General features: G+C 29.3%; 1 protein-coding gene, 2 non-coding genes and 1 pseudogene across 6 annotated transcripts; all 4 read left to right on the top strand.

Moving 5' to 3' along the window:
• The first annotated feature begins 413 nt into the window (after positions 1-413).
• On the top strand, positions 414-506 carry LOC148566786 (small nucleolar RNA Z223). Its single transcript, XR_015882781.1, has one exon. It is a non-coding gene; the product is annotated as a small nucleolar RNA Z223 (small nucleolar RNA).
• A 56-nt stretch (positions 507-562) lies between these two features.
• Positions 563-673, top strand: LOC148566785 (small nucleolar RNA Z278). Its single transcript, XR_015882741.1, has one exon. It is a non-coding gene; the product is annotated as a small nucleolar RNA Z278 (small nucleolar RNA).
• Positions 674-2,128: 1,455 nt separating this feature from the next.
• Positions 2,129-7,605, top strand: LOC107639023 (uncharacterized). Of its 3 annotated transcripts, none has more exons than XM_088485447.1 (10): positions 2,129-2,346; positions 2,486-2,579; positions 2,889-3,220; positions 3,785-4,122; positions 4,680-4,716; positions 5,128-5,253; positions 5,796-5,861; positions 6,137-6,304; positions 6,850-7,179; positions 7,328-7,605. In XM_088485447.1, the coding sequence occupies exons 1-10, from the start codon at positions 2,305-2,307 to the stop codon at positions 7,361-7,363; spliced, it is 1,569 nt and encodes a 522-aa protein (XP_088341573.1). In that variant the 5' UTR covers positions 2,129-2,304; the 3' UTR covers positions 7,364-7,605. The 3 variants fall into 3 exon arrangements, with proteins under 3 accessions (XP_088341573.1, XP_088341574.1, XP_088341575.1); XM_088485448.1 differs by having other exon boundaries at positions 2,439-2,579; XM_088485449.1 differs by having other exon boundaries at positions 2,142-2,346; positions 2,439-2,579; positions 2,685-3,220.
• A 4,524-nt stretch (positions 7,606-12,129) lies between these two features.
• Positions 12,130-13,430, top strand: LOC107637627 (ethylene-responsive transcription factor ERF027 pseudogene; annotated as a pseudogene). The gene has a single exon (XR_015880943.1). The product of XR_015880943.1 is annotated as an ethylene-responsive transcription factor ERF027 pseudogene (transcript).
• Positions 13,431-16,939: the final 3,509 nt, after the last annotated feature.

Below are 16,939 nucleotides of genomic sequence, written 5' to 3'. Positions count from 1 at the left end.
GGTTGGGGGAAAAAATGGGATATAAGTTTTCATGGATGAGATAAATTCTGACAATTACAGAGCTCACATGAAATTTGCCTCCCCATTTTTTACCATCCTGATAAACACACCCTTGATATGAATTCGTATCAAGTTACACAGCATGGTTCTGTAATTTACAAGTATGTATCCATTTGTAAATTTTCCATCTCAAATTATTCTATTCCAATGCCATTGTTAGGAAAAGAAAAAGGTAGTAAGAAATCCAAGAAGGAACCTAGTAGGGAGGACATGCATGCAGTTGTAGTCGATATTCTAAAGAAAGTTGATAAATACTGTAAGTAATGACTTCTATGGCAATCAATCTTTTATCCAAATGTTGAGTTCTGATTTAATAAACATTTGATTTTGGGTTTTCTGCTTGATGTATTTCTGGTTAGCTATGAGGATAATAATTCATCTTCAAATGCCAGTTCTGCTTCTGAAAATATTGTGATTGATGAAGCTGTTATATTTCTAAGCCTTTCTGCATTTATTATTTTTTAAGTTATTGTTAATGCATGTTAATTGAGTGCCAAACATAGCCTGTGATGATTCAACCCAACTGTTTGAGGTGTTGTGGAGCCAAGACCCTGTTTACAGGGAGAACCTACTTGGTGAAGCTGCATTCATTTGAATTATGATTTAATGAATTAACAATTGATAGTGATTGTTCGACAATTGATACTTATGTAAATTTAATGAATTGAATTATGATTAATTAGCCCGAGTTTATATATTGAATTGTTAATTCTTGATAATTTACATTTTTGATTGGCTAGTTTTAAACTTTAAGAATAGATTCTTAAAGAATTAGTTAATTTTAACTTGTAAGTTCTAACTTAATTTTTACTCTGATGAAGATAGTGTTATGTGTTTTTTTTAATTTTGATTTTCATTGTTCATATTTGCAGGGGTACAAAATTGATGCCAACTTGACTGAAATATGCTAGAAGAGTCAAGAATTATAAATCCGATATGATATAATTTTATGTTAGGAAAAAGTTGTGTTTAGTTGAATTTCTAGAACTTATTTTATTGTAAAAGAATCTTAATGACATGTAAGATATTCTAATTATCTATATGATTATATATTATATAAATGTTAAGTTAGCATGTCTAAAAAATTAATTGATATATCAATTGTTTAATTAAATGTTTTAAAATGAACTTTTTATTTTTGTAACTAAGAATAAAAAATGTTACAAAAGTAAGTAGTATTTTATAACAAAATATTATGACACAAAAATTTAAATTGTTACAAAAAATATTTTAAAGGTCAAATATTGTTATCACTTTTGTAATGATTTTTTATTTTTTGTATCAGAAAAATTTGTTACAAAATATTACTTTGAATTATAACAGTTCCTTTTTTTGTTACAAAAATTTTTTGTAACGGGACATACTGCAACGGCCCCTTTTTTTATTTCAAAATCCTTTTGTTTCAAAATTCTGATTTTTTGTAATAATTTTTTTGTTACAAATATTACTTTTTCTTGTAGTAATTGATACTTATATAAATTTAATGAATTAAATTATGATTAATTAGTCCGAGCTTATATATTGAATTGTCAATTCTTGATAATTTGTATTATTGATTGGCTAGTTTTAAACTTTGAGAATAGATTCTTAAAGAATTAGTTAATTTTAACTTGTAAGTTCTAACTTAATTTTTATTCTGATGAAAATAGTATTATGTCGGATTAATTATTTTCTAACTTAATTTCTTAACTTGTAAGTTCTAATTTAATTTTAACTTGTAAGTTCTAACTTAATTTTAACTACTAGAAAACTTGTTATTACAGATGGAAATTTCCGACGAATTTTATCCCACGAAAATACAGACGGAATTTCAGAGGGATTTTTTGTCGAAAAACAAAAAAAAATGGATTAGTATAAATTACAGATGGAAAAGAGAATCCGTCGATAATTCCGTCGAAAAAATTAATTTTTTTCCGTGAAAAATGGTTACAAACGGAAAATTCGTCTGTAATTAAATAAACAAAACGTTGCGTTTTATTAAATTATTACAGACGGATTTTCTGTCTGTAATTTAAAATTTTCCGTCGGAAAGGTTGAAATAAGGGGTTTGCTTTAAGCGTGGCTCCTCATTTCACACGATACCTATCCGCGCCTCCACACCCCTCTCTTCCAAACGCTCCATCGGCGGCGCCTCTCTGCCTTGCACCGCCGTCGCACTGAACTTCTGTCACACTGAAGCTCCGTCACATCCCCTCCCGATGCTTCTTCGTGTGTTGCTCATGTCGCTTCGTATCGAACCCTAATATGCAGAAATCGCTCTGTTTCGATCTTGTCTCAACTGTGCAGGTAACCCTAATCTCTTCCACACCTTTATCACTCTTCCTATTCGCTGCTACACTGACGCCAGCCTCTCCTCCTGTTCGCCATTTTCCATCTAGCTTTTCTGCATCTCGTCCGATTCATCACCTCTCCTCAAACTTTGCAGCGCGCTGCCGTCGTTTTCCTTCTCGCACTTCTGGATCTGCTACCACTCATAGAATTTCCTGTTCTAGAATATCGAGAATCTATCCTCAGATTTGGTTAATTTCTGAACTTATCACTTTCAGTTTTCTGGATTTTTATTTTCATGTTTGAAATACTGATTGTGTAGATTTTGTTGTTCAATTAGTTCATTCTTTTTTCAGTTGCTGAGATGATTATATGGCTTTAAGTCTAAAACATGAGCAATAGAATAACAAGAGAACACTCTCCTTAAGTTGCTCGTTACAAGATTCATGCAATCGTGGTCTTCATTACTTTCCTGTTTATTTTCAGATTATTTCATTGCCTCATTATATTTGTGCATAGTTTCTTTCCTTGACGGAGCCGTACTTATTTTTCAAGAGCAGATTTGCGAGAAGATTTGAAGACTGTTTTGGCAAAAATTGAATCACTATTAGCTGGCTTTGGCTTTGGATGGGAGACTGTTGTCTATATTCACCTTTACATAGATGACATGAGTAAGTTCTCAGAGGCAAATGAGACATATGTGAAATTTATAACCCCGGAGAGGTATCCATTTGGTGTCCCATCATGTAGCACAGTTGAAATGCCTCTAGTAGAGATGAATTTCAGCAAAGCATATATGGAAGTTCTTGTGTCAAATAATAAAGCTAAAAAGGTTTTGCATGTACAGAGTATTTCCTCTTGGGCACCTAGTTGCATTGGGCCATACAGTCAGGTAAATCCAACCTCATGTCATGATTTTCATGTGGTTTATTCTATGCAATGTTGACAGTGAGACTATATGTAGAATGACTTTTTTTTGTCAATATACTGGTATGGACCCATAAGTTCTTGGATCTTGATGACAAAGTTACTATACCACGGAAGCACATTTCCATAGAGAAGAATTGTAGAATGCGAGTCCTCAGAGATGAGTGATTTAAAAAATAATTTAGAGGATCCTTAATATTTCAACTGTAGCAACTGCACAAAGGTTCATTGACTATAGTCTCTACTTGGTTGAAACCAGATAATCATCTGCCTTTTGAACTTCATTTCTAAATATCTATAATGTTTGGGTGTCATGATTCAAGTCTTGGGAATTATTATTGATGCTCTCATTAAAATATGAGAAAGTGTATTTAGTTATCTGATTGAATGATACAATTGTAGTGACTGTTCGTTTGGTTACCTCGAACTTTTCTTCATCATTTAATGTATGGTATTTGGTATATACTTTCACATTTCAAATGTTATCTGGTGAAATGTCCTTTTATAAGGTGAATGCTTTTGCTTTTAGGCAACCTTGCATGATAATATACTCTATATGGCTGGTCAGTTGGGAATTGATCCTCCGACAATGAATCTTTGCAGTGGAGGTGCTAGTGCTGAACTGGAACTGGCTCTCAAAAACTGTGAAGCTGTGGCAAAATGCTCTAATTGTTCAATATCCACATCAGCAATTATGTTTGTTGTTTACTGTTCGAAACGTGTCTCATCATCCGAGAGACATGATATGCAGGAGAAACTAGAAACAATCCTTACGCAGATGAGGATCTTTCAATTACAGGAACAAAACACCTGCAAAGCATTAGATCCCATAGTTCTTTATGTCCTCGTTCCTAATCTACCTAAAAGGTACTATGGCCGTCCCATAAATCTATGATTTCTCTTATCTACGCACCCCTACACCCATACACATAAATTTATGGATATGCAATATTTAGGCAGGCCTTTTCTAGAGCAGGGAGTGGATGAAGAAAACTATCTCAGCATCAATGGCAATGAAACTAATGCTACCGTTTCTAGAGAACTCATATAGAACTATGCATAAGCTTAAGTCTTTCTACTTTTGACAACTTTCACCCACTACAAATTTAGCATATTAAATTGACTGTAAGTTCGTTCTTTCCTTTTTCTTTTGGCCTTGAACCATCAATTCCATCAAACTATCAGAATTGTTATTGATTAGAATTTAGAATAGAAGCTTCTCTATTCAATTAAGTTACTCAACTTCCCTTGAAATTTGATTATGTAGGGTCCATGCCTAAGCAAAGTGGGCACTACTGTTTCTTTTATCTAGTGATGGCACTACTGTTTCTTTTATCTCTTTTCCGTTCTTATCTTTTCGGTGGGTTTGGTCTGAATGTGAATATGATCTTTGCTTCTTCTTTTTCTCTCTCTTGGTTCTTCAGGAATCCGACAATATCAGAGGGTGAAAACCAACGAGAGGTACTCTGCAATTCTAATCTGATCAATTTTAGTAATGCAGAAACCTTAAAAATGTTTTTGTTCTTTTCACGCTGATCTCAATTTCTTCCCCTTTAATACCACTTGAGTTTTTCAATATAACCCTAATTTTAACGATCTTTATCTGATTTCACTCATTGACTTCCTTTGAGTTGTCCATTTGCAATTTGGGATTTTTAGCTACTTATATTGTACATAAGCATAACTATGTAAGAATTCCCAAATTTCCCATTCTAATTTCAGGAAGAAGCAACTGAAGTAATTACTATTGTTTTGGTGTTTCTTTATTTAATGTTAAGCAGGTGTTTAGCGTGTAATTAGCTAATTGGGATTAAGCTAGCGTTTGCCTTTGATTTAGTCTCTTCTAAGGAAGAAAACACTATGTTGGTTTAGTCTCTTCTTGAAGGTGAGGATATAAATATGAGCATTTCACATGCTGCTGATTCTATTGGTTTGAAAGAGAGGCCAAGATATGAAGTTAAAATTATTGAGGAGGATGACTGGATGAAAGGAGCTCAGGTCAGTTTGCTTCTTTTCTAGATCAATATCATGAAGTTGTTCTTGTGTTGCTTTAGAAGATTGATCTAATATCTACGCAACTTCCTTGCTATTGAAGTTCTGCATTATTATGCTATATTCACATTTCTTCAGCCATCTAGTCTCTGCTCTATGATATTTGGCAAAGTTTTTCATGAGAAAAATGTCTTGGTATGCCTTTCACTCGAAGGCAGAGTAGCTGAAATTTTTGGGTGTATCTTCTAGTGTTTCTGTTCAAATCAATTTTGGAAGGGCATGAGTGAAAATCAGACAGGTTCATCTTTTATGAACTAGAAATCGAGTCAATGAGGCAATGATGCTCTTTATGAAATTGAGTTAGTCCTGTGTTCTAGCTGTTAAATACTAACTGCTAATTGTTTGGTTTCTGTTTAATAGCTATTAAATTTACTGCGTTCTTTACTTAGCATTCTTATTTGGGGAATGATCGCTTATTCATATTATGGAAAACTGTCAGTGCGAGAATGTTACTGGAAATAAACTTACAAATTTTTCAATGCTTTCAGGAATCATTTCATCCAGTTGAAGTTACTGAAGGCCTATGGGTGGTGCCCAAGTGGATTACTCCACCTGTACGCATATCTCACACTTATTTTTTTGTCACAGTTTATCTTCCCTTTTCATTACAGATAATGTGTTGCTAAACTTCCTATAGTTGGTAATTATACATTGCAAATCTATTTAAGTATTGAATTTTTTGCATCTTGTTTGAATACCATTTTTAACTTTGACCATTTTTCTTCTTGTTTTCCCCACATCATTTTTGTCTGAGAACTATTTGTTCATCCTAAATTGAATATTCTGTGAGACTAGTATATTCTAATGAGCAATCTTGAATCTTACACAGGATATTCAAGCAATGAATATAATTCTTAATCCTGGACTAGCCTTTGGAATTGGAGACCATCCGACTACCAAATTATGTCTATTACTCCTACATGACCGTATAAAAGGAGGAGAATACATCTTAGACTATGGCACTGGCACTGGAATTCTAGCAATTGCAGCTCTAAAGGTATTTTATTGATGATCTGCATATGTTAAGAACTTAAAGTAAAATGAAAAGGCTATTTGGAACTGGGATACCTACTCCGGTTTCAGTTAGCTAGAATGCCTTTGCTGTACAGTAGAGTTCATTTTCATTCTTACTTTATTTCCTTGAACATCTCTGTGTGGAAAGCTAAATATTATAACCGTCTCTATCATATTCACATATTTTAACTGTCTTTTTTTGGTTAATTTTTTGTGGTAGCTTCGATGTAAGAAATTTTTTTTTCATAGCACCGATTAGAAAATACTTGGGTTATCAAATTAGTGAAAACTTTCAAGAGTTAATTGACAGAACATATGTCAGATATGAATTTTCAGAGACATTTTGATATGACATGTTCTGTACTTATTGGGCCTTATATAGGGTTTAGGGTTTAATTATTAAGTTAGTATGAAAGAGCATATTATTGATGTAATAGAATCAGTTGAGAAATTAATCAAATGAGAGTTCAGAAAAGCAATTCTAGACCTTCTGCAGTTTCATATTCACCAATAATAGACCTTTTGCAGTTTGGTGCTGCCTTTGCTGTTGGAGTCGATATAGATTCACAAGCAATTGCATCAGCATCTAAAAATGCTACTCTGAATAACATCAGACCAGACAAGCTGCAACTGCACTTGATTGCAAGCCAAACTTCTTCATCCTGCAGGGATGACTGGCCATCTAGAGTTGTCGAGGGAGAAAATGCTTTCGAGATAGACAAAGTCACTCACAAGGATAAATATGATGTGGTCATCGCAAACATATTTTTAAATCCTATGTTAAATCTTGCTGATCAAATTATCTTTTCTGCAAAGCCTGGAGCAATTATTGGTCTCTCTGGAATCTTAAGTGAACAGGTAGTTTAAATGTTCAATTAATTCTCATTATCGATTTTCTTTATTCGAAATGCAGCTATCTCTTTGCTACCAAATGCATATTCTTGTTGGTGGAACTGCTTCGAATCATATTCTCCTCCTAAATTCATCTCCTTTGTTCCTTATGCAGGTCCAAAACTTTTACAAAAATATTCACTATTCTTAGAAGGCATAGAAGTGTCGAAAATGGATGACTGGGTCTGTGTGAGTGGCAGAAAAAGAAAGAATATAGAGTTGATGATATACTAGGAATTATAGTTGATGATCAATACATTTTGTTTATGTTTTGAATTATATTGAGTTGCTTGTTTATAGTACTTTTCTTTTAGTTTGATAATACGATGAATTTGTTTATTTTTTGAAATATTATAAATATTCGAATACAATTAGATAAAAATTTGTATTAAATTTATATTTATTTTGTATGAAAACAAGTTTATTTTGTAATTAGAAAAATAAAAAAAATTCTATTTTATCTTACTGACGGATTTACAGATGGATTTTTTGTCTGTAATCAGAGTGTGAGATGATTTTCCAAAGTTCAAATTACAGACGAAAAATCTGTCAGAAAATCCGTCTGTAATTACAGGCAAAAAATCCGTCTGAAAATCCGTCTGTAATTATAGACGGAAAATTCGTCGAGAAATCCGTCTGTAATTACAGACAAAAAATTCGTCTGAAAATCCGTCTGTAATTACAGACGAAAAATCCGTCGAAAAGTTCGTCGTCTCAGGGAAATGGATAGAGAATTTACAGAGGGAAAATCCGTCGGTAACTGGTAAAAATCCGTCTGTAATTTTTCAACGGAAAAAAAATCCGTCGGTAAATAATTTCCGACGGAGCTTTTACAGAGGGACAAAATCCGTCGGTAACCAAAAATCCATCTGTAATAAAGTCTAAATCTGTCTGTAAATCTGTCTGTATTAATCAATTTTCTAGTTGCGTTGTTTTTTAATTTTGGTTTTCATTGTTCATATTTGCAGGGGTACAAAATTGATGCCAACATGCTAGACTTTATATTGACTGAAATATGCTAGAAGAGTCAAGAATTATAAATTCGATACAATACAATTTTATGTTAGGAAAAAGTTATGTTTTGTTGAATTTGTAGAAGTTATTTTATTGTAAAAGAATTTTAATGACATGTAAGATATTCTAATTATCTATATGATTATATATTATATAAATATTAAGTTAACGTGTTTAGAAAATTAATTGATATATTAATTATTTAATTAAATATTTTAAAATAAATTTTCTATTTTTGTAACTAAGAATAAAAAATGTTATAAAAATAGGTAGTATTTTGTAACCATGACACAAAAATTTAAATTGTTATGAAAAATATTTTAAAAGTCAAATATTGTTATCACTTTTGTAACAAATTTTAGTTTTTTTATTAAAAAAATTGTTACAAAATATTACTTTGTATTGTAACAGTTTTATTTTTTGTTATAAAAACTTTTTGTAACGAAACATACTGCAACAGCCCTTTTTTTGTTACAAATACATTTAGTTTCAAAATTTATATTTTTTATAACAATTTTTTTTGTTACAAATACTGCTTTTTCTTATAATGATAAGATGTGTTTGTTACGGTTTGTGGCGGTCACGCTAATTGCAAATTTCGAGCTGAGTGTGAAAGAAGCAATAAGGTTAAGGTACAAGAGTGTGAGGGACGTGACGGTGAAGTCAGGGTAGTGGGTTAGTTCCTGAAGCTTCAATTACAGATATGAAATTATTGTTATAATTTAAATTTGTAATAGTTGTAACAAGATGCAGTTATTTAAGAGAGGTGAGAATAAATGAGTAGATCTAATGAAATAGTAGATTTTACAACAGAAGTGATGGTGGTTATAGAATGAAGATGAAAAAAAAAAAGAAAAAAAGAGAAATAATTTATGAAATTATCAATAAAAATTTAATAATTAATATTTTTTTTAACGAAACTTATCTTATATTATTTTTGATTTTTTCATGGTTAATTTTATTAACATTCAAATCATTCATGATGAGAAATTATTATTTACTCATTATCCAATATCATCAAATTTTGAGTTTGCAATATTCATTGAACGAAAAAGTTTGTAAATTCTTTCTCTAAAAATCTTGACTAGCTATTTAATAAAGATATATGAAGTTTTGTTGCAATAATAGGTTTTTTGGTAATTATGGTAACATTTCTATAGTTTAATTTTCATATATTAATACAATAAAACAATATAAACAAAGTTTTCACCCTAATTTATAAATTAAACTTTGTTAATATATTAAGTTATAGTCCCAAAATTATCTTTACTATTTAAGTAAAGTATTAGATTTCAATTTATTATTTTCCTACAAGAATAGTATATATCAAATATAATTCCTATCCATATACTTTAATTTATATAATTAAGAATAGCATATTATTAACAAATGAAGCACTATGTTATATTAAGTATTCGAAATTTAATTGTAAAACTAAAATTTAAAAATTATAATAGATCATATTCTTATTCATTTACTTTAAAAATTATTCATATTCACATATTTTTAAGGTCTATTATTGAATATTTTAAAAGTATTTGTAAGAGTTATTAAAATGTAAACTATTAAAGAGCGCCTCAATTGCAGGCATTGGTCAAGATATTAAAAGAGGAAAATAAATATTGTTTTCTTTTTCAATAATTAAAGAGATAAAAATAATTAATATTTATTTTCTATTTTTTAAAGTCCTTTTTATAGTTTTTTTTTTAATTTGTGTCATAATGACATTTTTTAGCAATTTTTTAAAGCATCTAATAAGACAATAAAAAAAAGTAAATTTCTTTAAAAATTCTGTGATAAGCTTATAAGTCTTAGAAAAAGATAAAATACAAAGTCTTTAAAAAGGTTGCAACTTGCAACACTGGTAGGTTCATAATGAAAACTTTGGATCCATTTTGTCTTTATGACATCTTCTATCAAGAATTTTTAAGTCCAACGTTGCAATTATTTAGGGACTTATTTAGTTTTTTGTTTAGAAACTTATAAAAAAATTAGCAAAATAATTTTTTTAAGAATTTGTTTGATATTTTTTCTAAAACTATTTATAAATTCATTTCAAATTTTTCAAAAATATATTTATCGAATTAGACAAATGTGGAACCTGTAGAAGATTGGTTTAGAAAATTTCATTCTATGTGCATAAATAATTCAAAATAGTATAGACAGCCGGAAAAAAAATAATTCAAATAGTGTAGTGAATTTATGATAAGATATTTTAAAAATGGGCATGCTACACAGCTACAGTTATACGAAGGTATTCAACAATCATTACTCCTTTGAGTCCTTTCCCTTCACAGCAACCCGGACCTCACAGTCTTGTGAGCTGTGAGTTGTTTTGGATTTATCGATATTTTTTTATTTCAATTATATTCTTGCAAATTGACGTGTATAAATTGTTAATGTAGATGATCAAGGTAGCAATACTAAGATGACGTGTGATAGATATATCATATATCAGCATCAGTGTCTACAGATATAATTCAAATAATTTTCAAATATAAGTATAAAACTAAAAGTAAATTTTATTGTGTTTATAATTTGGTATTTAATTTATTTTTATAATAAATTTTAAATATTCAAAAATTATTTATTTTAAAATTTTTAAAATTAAATATTAATTTTAAATTTTTTTAGTAACTTAGATAATATTTTAACACTATAATAATCATTAAGATTAAAACAGATAAAACATTATAAATAATGACGACAACCCAAAAACTGTGCTTATTATCTTACTTCAGAGCATGTTCTCAAAACTAAATTGGTCATTCAATTAATAGAGTTAAAAATTTAATGGTTTATTTGATAATAAAATAATTAATCATGTAAGATATATATTAAAATTAATTATTAAAGATAGAATATATATTTAAATATAAAATTTATATTATAAATAAATTAAATTATATATATAAATACATATTTATTAATTTTAGTAATTAATTTTGGTGTGTAAATATTTATAAAATGATATACATATTTTTTAAATAATTTTTATATTTTATTATTTTAAATTAATTAACCACGAGTCACCAAAAAACTTAATTAACCACAAAAATACTATCAGTTTTTAGAATTTTTTAACTAATTTGTTATCAATCATTTTTTTATTTAAACCAAAATAATCTAATGACTTCTGATTAATTTAATTGAATCGGTCGGTTCAATTTAATTCTTTCAATTATATTTTTGAAAATCCAAACAAGATGCATCAAATTCTTTTAAAGTGAAAAAGTTAATAAAATAATAAAATAAAAATAATTAAATTAAAATAACGAGACTAACATATAATAAAAATTATAAATTTTTTATTTTATTACTTCATCAATTTTTTTACTTCAAACTTCAAAGATCTAAATTCATCAAAATTTACTAAATTAGTAATGAATTTTTCAATTATCCAATTAAAATTGATCAAAATAAAGGATAATATTTAATATATAAAATTCATTATTTTAATCTATTTCATAGATTGAATCTTCATCAAATTTCTAATTCATTCCGTAGGGTCATCCGAATCTTGTTTATTATTGACTAACTTTTCTATAAATAAACATTCATATTAAATATTTTATATGAAAAATGATATTTATATATTTTTTAATATTTTTTACACCAGAGTTCTTTTGTATATGAGTTGAGAGAATGAATGAGGGCTTGCCTGGTTCTTCCAGAAGAGATCAATAATGCAGCAACCACATTATGATCTGATCGATATAGCCTCTCAACTTAGCCATGCTCCTCTTCTACTGTTGGAATCCAAAAAGATCCGGTAATGTTGGGGTTTTGAGATGGTTTTTGCTTAAATATATTATATCAAAGTAAAGTGATGTCACTGTCATATGAGCAAATAATTGATTAGCTAAATAAACTACTATTAAATATTAATTAATTAATAATAAGTAAAGTGATGTCACTGTAATATGATTTGCTCCCTTTTCGTTGGCATATAAACCCAGCCCCTTCCTTCCACCCCATCCCCAAACCATTTTAGTTTTTTATCTCTCCATCTCGCTCACACATTAGCAACTAGCTTAGTAGATAGAGAAATTAATAAAACCTTAATCCCAAGTTCCCACACTATCTCAATAAATATTATGTTAAACATGAAGAACAATAATAGGAATAACAACCCTGCACCACTTTGCCCTCCATTACAAGTCCAATATGATTATCATCATGGATATGATTATTCTTCCTTATTGTTCTCCTCATCATACTCGTTGGCGGCACCAGCCAACACTGCTGCCGCCACCGCAGCTCCTAACTCAACATCCTCTCCTCACTCTGGCACCGGAAAATACCGAGGTACGCGGTGTCGGAGCGGAAAGTGGGTGTCAGAGATAAGAGAGCCGCGGAAGTCAAACCGCATATGGCTTGGGACCTACCCAACGCCGGAGATGGCTGCCACCGCTTACGATGTAGCGGCTCTTGCATTAAGAGGTCCTAATGCGTATCTCAACTTCCCCAATTTCATGCTCGCTTACCCTATTCCTGCCTCCTTATCTGCCCCTGATATTCGCGCTGCCGCGGCCGCTGCAGCCGAGGCAAGGCTTGTTACACCACCACCGCCACCTCCACTGCCAACACCACCGGAAAACCCTTCAGAGATTCTGGGGGAATATTTCGATGAAGAGGAGGTATGGAATATGCCGAGCTTGATCGAAGACATGGCCAGGGGAATGCTTATGAGTCCCCCAAGAATGGTGGAGTCCTTCTCCTCTGAAGACTTCGCCGAGTGCTATTCGGATCTATATAGTACTCTTTGGAGTACTTGGTAAATTAAAACCAGTTGAGGATTAAATAAAATAACAATGATAATAATCATAATGGTATGATTTCTCTCCATATGTGTGTTTGTTTTTGTGCTTCTAGCTAGGTCTGGCAACAAATTGAAGCCTAAATTATTATATTTCAAATTGTAGGGTCACTTTCATGGTGCCCTTTCAAGTGAAAGAACCAATTCAAAAAAAGCTAAGTTTTGGAGATTTCATAGTGCACCTACGTTTGGGCTTAGCTTATTATGCTTTTTGGCTAGAATTAATAAGCTTCTATTATTGTTTAACTAATTAATAACAAGTTGTATCTGAATAAAACTACCTCTGGTAGTAGCAGGATGAGTAATATGCTATGCTGCCAATGAGAAAGTGCTTATGTGTAATGTAATTGCATATGTAAGATATATATAGTGGTTATTTATTTAATTTTGTGCATCATTTTTCATGATTCTTTTTATGATGATATGTTCATATGTTCATATGTATGATTATTGATGAAGTGAAGAGTTACATGCACATACATGTCTTAATTTTATGCATCTATCTATAGTAGATTAGAAGAATATAAGTAGGAGGTTCAAGAATCATAACAATTGTACTTTCCAAAAGAAACAAGGATGTTAAGATGTCAAAGTTTCAAGTACTGGACTGGTAGCCAGTGAAGCAATTATAAGATAGGAGTCCTGGTTTGGTTTGGTGTGGTTCTGATTTATGGTGCTGATCATATATATAGCTTCTGGATTGTGTGATTTGAGCCGGTTTGATTTTATGTTCTGAGCTACTGGACTTGGAAAGATTAAGAGAATGAACAAGAAATTTAAAAAGAAAAGACAAATTTTGGATAATATATGCACCGCAAAGAAGTCCAAAAAAAACTTAAATCCACGCACTACAGTTTAAAATTGCCTGCTATGCGGCGTCGCCACCTTCCTCTGTCGATTAGAATCGTCAACCACCTTCTATGTAGTTTTTTTTTTAAATTTTCTCTTTTAAAGAAAGATAAATTTAAATTATAACGAGAGACATTTAAAATTTAAAAAATATTTAAAATTAAATAAAAATTAACATTAAAATTAAATGAAAATTAACCTTTAATTCAAAGAACATAAAAAAACTAAAAAATCTAAAATAATTTAAAAAATCATCTATAATCTAAAAAGAAATAACACTTAAAACATACGAAAAAATTCAAAACATATAAAATAAAATGACACTTGAAACCTAAAAAATAAAAGAAACATTGAAAACTACTAAAAAAAGCATTAAAACCTACTAGAAGAAGTACGTCGTGTGTGAACTCTGTGCCATTGACAGTGGAGGACAGACTGCTTCTGTCAGTTGACAACTCATGCACGCAGACAGTGATGGACGGGGAAGCGCTGCTATGCAGATTTGGCGTGGCACGATGGTTGCGCAGGGTGAAGGAGACACTAAATGGTGTCGCGGCAAGAGGATTTTCATGCAGCGAATTCATGATGGGACTGCGTCTCGACAAAAAGGGTTGGAAGAGAGGATGTCGCGTTGTGACCAGAAGAATATATAAGAAAGGAGAGGCTTGGCGGTGCAATGATACGACTTAGAGAGGGAAGGCAGTAATGTTTCACAGACAGTGATGTTTTCGCAGACATCACGATTTGGTCGCCGTATCTCAGCTCTATGCACTGAATAATAGTGCAATTTTTAATCACATACTTAGGTTTTTGAAATTTTAAAACTAGTTTTTTTTTTTTTAAATTTAACTATTAAGTGAACTACTTATCTGCATATAGAATTAGTTATTTATACTCTTGTAAAATTATGAGTTAATAATAATAGCAAAAATGAGTTTTTTCAACAAAATAGATTACAACTAAGAAAATCTAAGAATGTTTAGAAAAAGAGGAATTAAGAAAACAGAAAATCTCTTCTTATCTATTTTCTATGTTTTTATTTTAGAATAATAAATAAGATAAAAGTCTATTTTACAAAACATGAATAAGACTTCTACAAAAAATATATAAATTCAGAATTTCTTCTCATTTCAAAATTATAAAGAACTTTGAGATGATTTTGAATGATTTTAAATAATGACTAAAATAATCTCAAGTACTCCAATCTAATGAAAAATGATTTTTCAATAAAATAATGATTAAAAATATAACTATTTATATATCTCTTTTTATTAGTTTAAATTTTTAGAGAAATAATTTTTATGACATAACATCAAAATATTAAAATGTTTTGATTGAAACTTTTAAAGAACAAGTTTTATTGTAAAAATAATTCCTTAACCTTTTTATATTATTTGTTTACTCCTTATCATTCTCATCTTTACACAATTTACACACATATAATCAAAATATTGGTATAATACATCGTATAAAAAAATAAATTACACCAATATAGTTTGAATAATAATCTCTACCAATAAAAACCCATAATAACTCATTAAGAAAATAAAACCTTAGCCAATATTTAGATAATTACTTGAAGAATAGAATCCGGTTAAATTACATATAGAAAGTTGGTTGTCAGTAATATCAAAAGAAATTTAGAGAGAAATCCGAATTACTAATTATTCATAGTTATTCTTCTTCAAATATGTTTTTTAAAAGGATAAAATATGTGTTCTTAGGACTTATGATTCTTTATATATCGAACATCATGATTATTATGATTGCATGCCAAATTCTTTCTTCCTTATCATGATGTCATTGAAAATTAAACTATATATGTAACTTATAAAATTGTTAGGATTGAATCAGTGGTAATTGATTTGAATGGTAAATAGGAGAGTCTTTTAAGTTCAAATCATCTTCAATGAAATTAGAATAGAACAAATATAACAATGGTCATTTAAATATCATCTCTTAATTTTAATTGTATGCATAAATGATCATATTTAAAGAATATATATATATATATATATATTTAAAAGATTTTAAATAAAAGACTTTGAAAATTATTTAGGCAAGTCAAAATTATAATTTTTTTATATAATATTATTAATTTGACATAAACTTGTAAGTATATATTTTGTAATTTTCCAAATTTTCATGCTAATAGTATGAGAAATCATTTTTATTTTTTTCTTTTAATTTATTACTATATATGCAATTAAATAAATAAAAAAAAAATAAAGTAAGAATGATCTAGTAGGATTCGTCAAAATTAGAAGACAATTTGACCATCCCATATTATTAATTTGATGTCGTGGAGTACTCATTGATAGTACCGTTTAATAGAACTATATTTTATATATATGATAATGAAATTGAAAGATGGATTGATAGAATCTTGAAACGTAGCTTTACCGACATGATGCAAAGTTTGTGCTGAGGGTTATGGCAAAACCGTGATTGATACCAATCCAAGGCAGCCCTTATTTCAATAGTGCTTTCTTTTTTAGTTAATTCTAAGAACCACACTATATATTTGAAGATCCATTTAGGATAAGGATGAATGTATTCTGATGATTTATAATGATTGCTCCATCGAAATAAATGGAACATCATGATTTTTTTTATCACAAATTATTCTTAATTATAAATGTATAATAAATTTAATATGCACTTTATTTTTCTATTTATCTAAAAACGAAGAAAGAGAAAATAAATGAAAACTGAATTGGATTATAATTAATTCATAAAAACTATTTATGAAAAAATAATTGATAAAATTAATATTAAAAAATATCTATAAAAAATTAATGTTAGAAAATGTAGGTGTGAGTGAAACCACAAAATTTATAAAATTAATACAAAAAATATTAAATATTTTATTAAAAGAATATAATATAATAAAATTAAAAAATTAGATCATTATTTTATTTTAATTAATTTTTATAAAATTATAAATAAATAATTATTATTATTTTATCTAAATTAAATTCTTGATACAAAAATATAATATAATAATTTGTAATACTCCACTTAAAACTAAATTTTAATTGAATA

This window comes from Arachis ipaensis, chromosome B4 (assembly GCF_059453495.1).
Source record: "Arachis ipaensis isolate K30076 ecotype BB chromosome B4, ASM5945349v1, whole genome shotgun sequence".
In the NCBI taxonomy this organism is placed as follows: Eukaryota; Viridiplantae; Streptophyta; class Magnoliopsida; order Fabales; family Fabaceae; genus Arachis; species Arachis ipaensis.
Note: the sequence above shows the minus strand (reverse complement) of the source record. Positions and strands in the feature narration are given on the sequence as shown.

Coding starts and splice junctions, on each gene's coding strand:
- LOC107639023 (XM_088485447.1), top strand. CDS start 2,305: ATGCAGAAATCGCTCTGTTTCGATCTTGTCTCAACTGTGCAG. Junction 2,347..2,485: donor ATCTTGTCTCAACTGTGCAG/GTAACCCTAATC, acceptor CAAACTTTGCAG/CGCGCTGCCGTCGTTTTCCT. Junction 5,254..5,795: donor ACTGGATGAAAGGAGCTCAG/GTCAGTTTGCTT, acceptor CAATGCTTTCAG/GAATCATTTCATCCAGTTGA.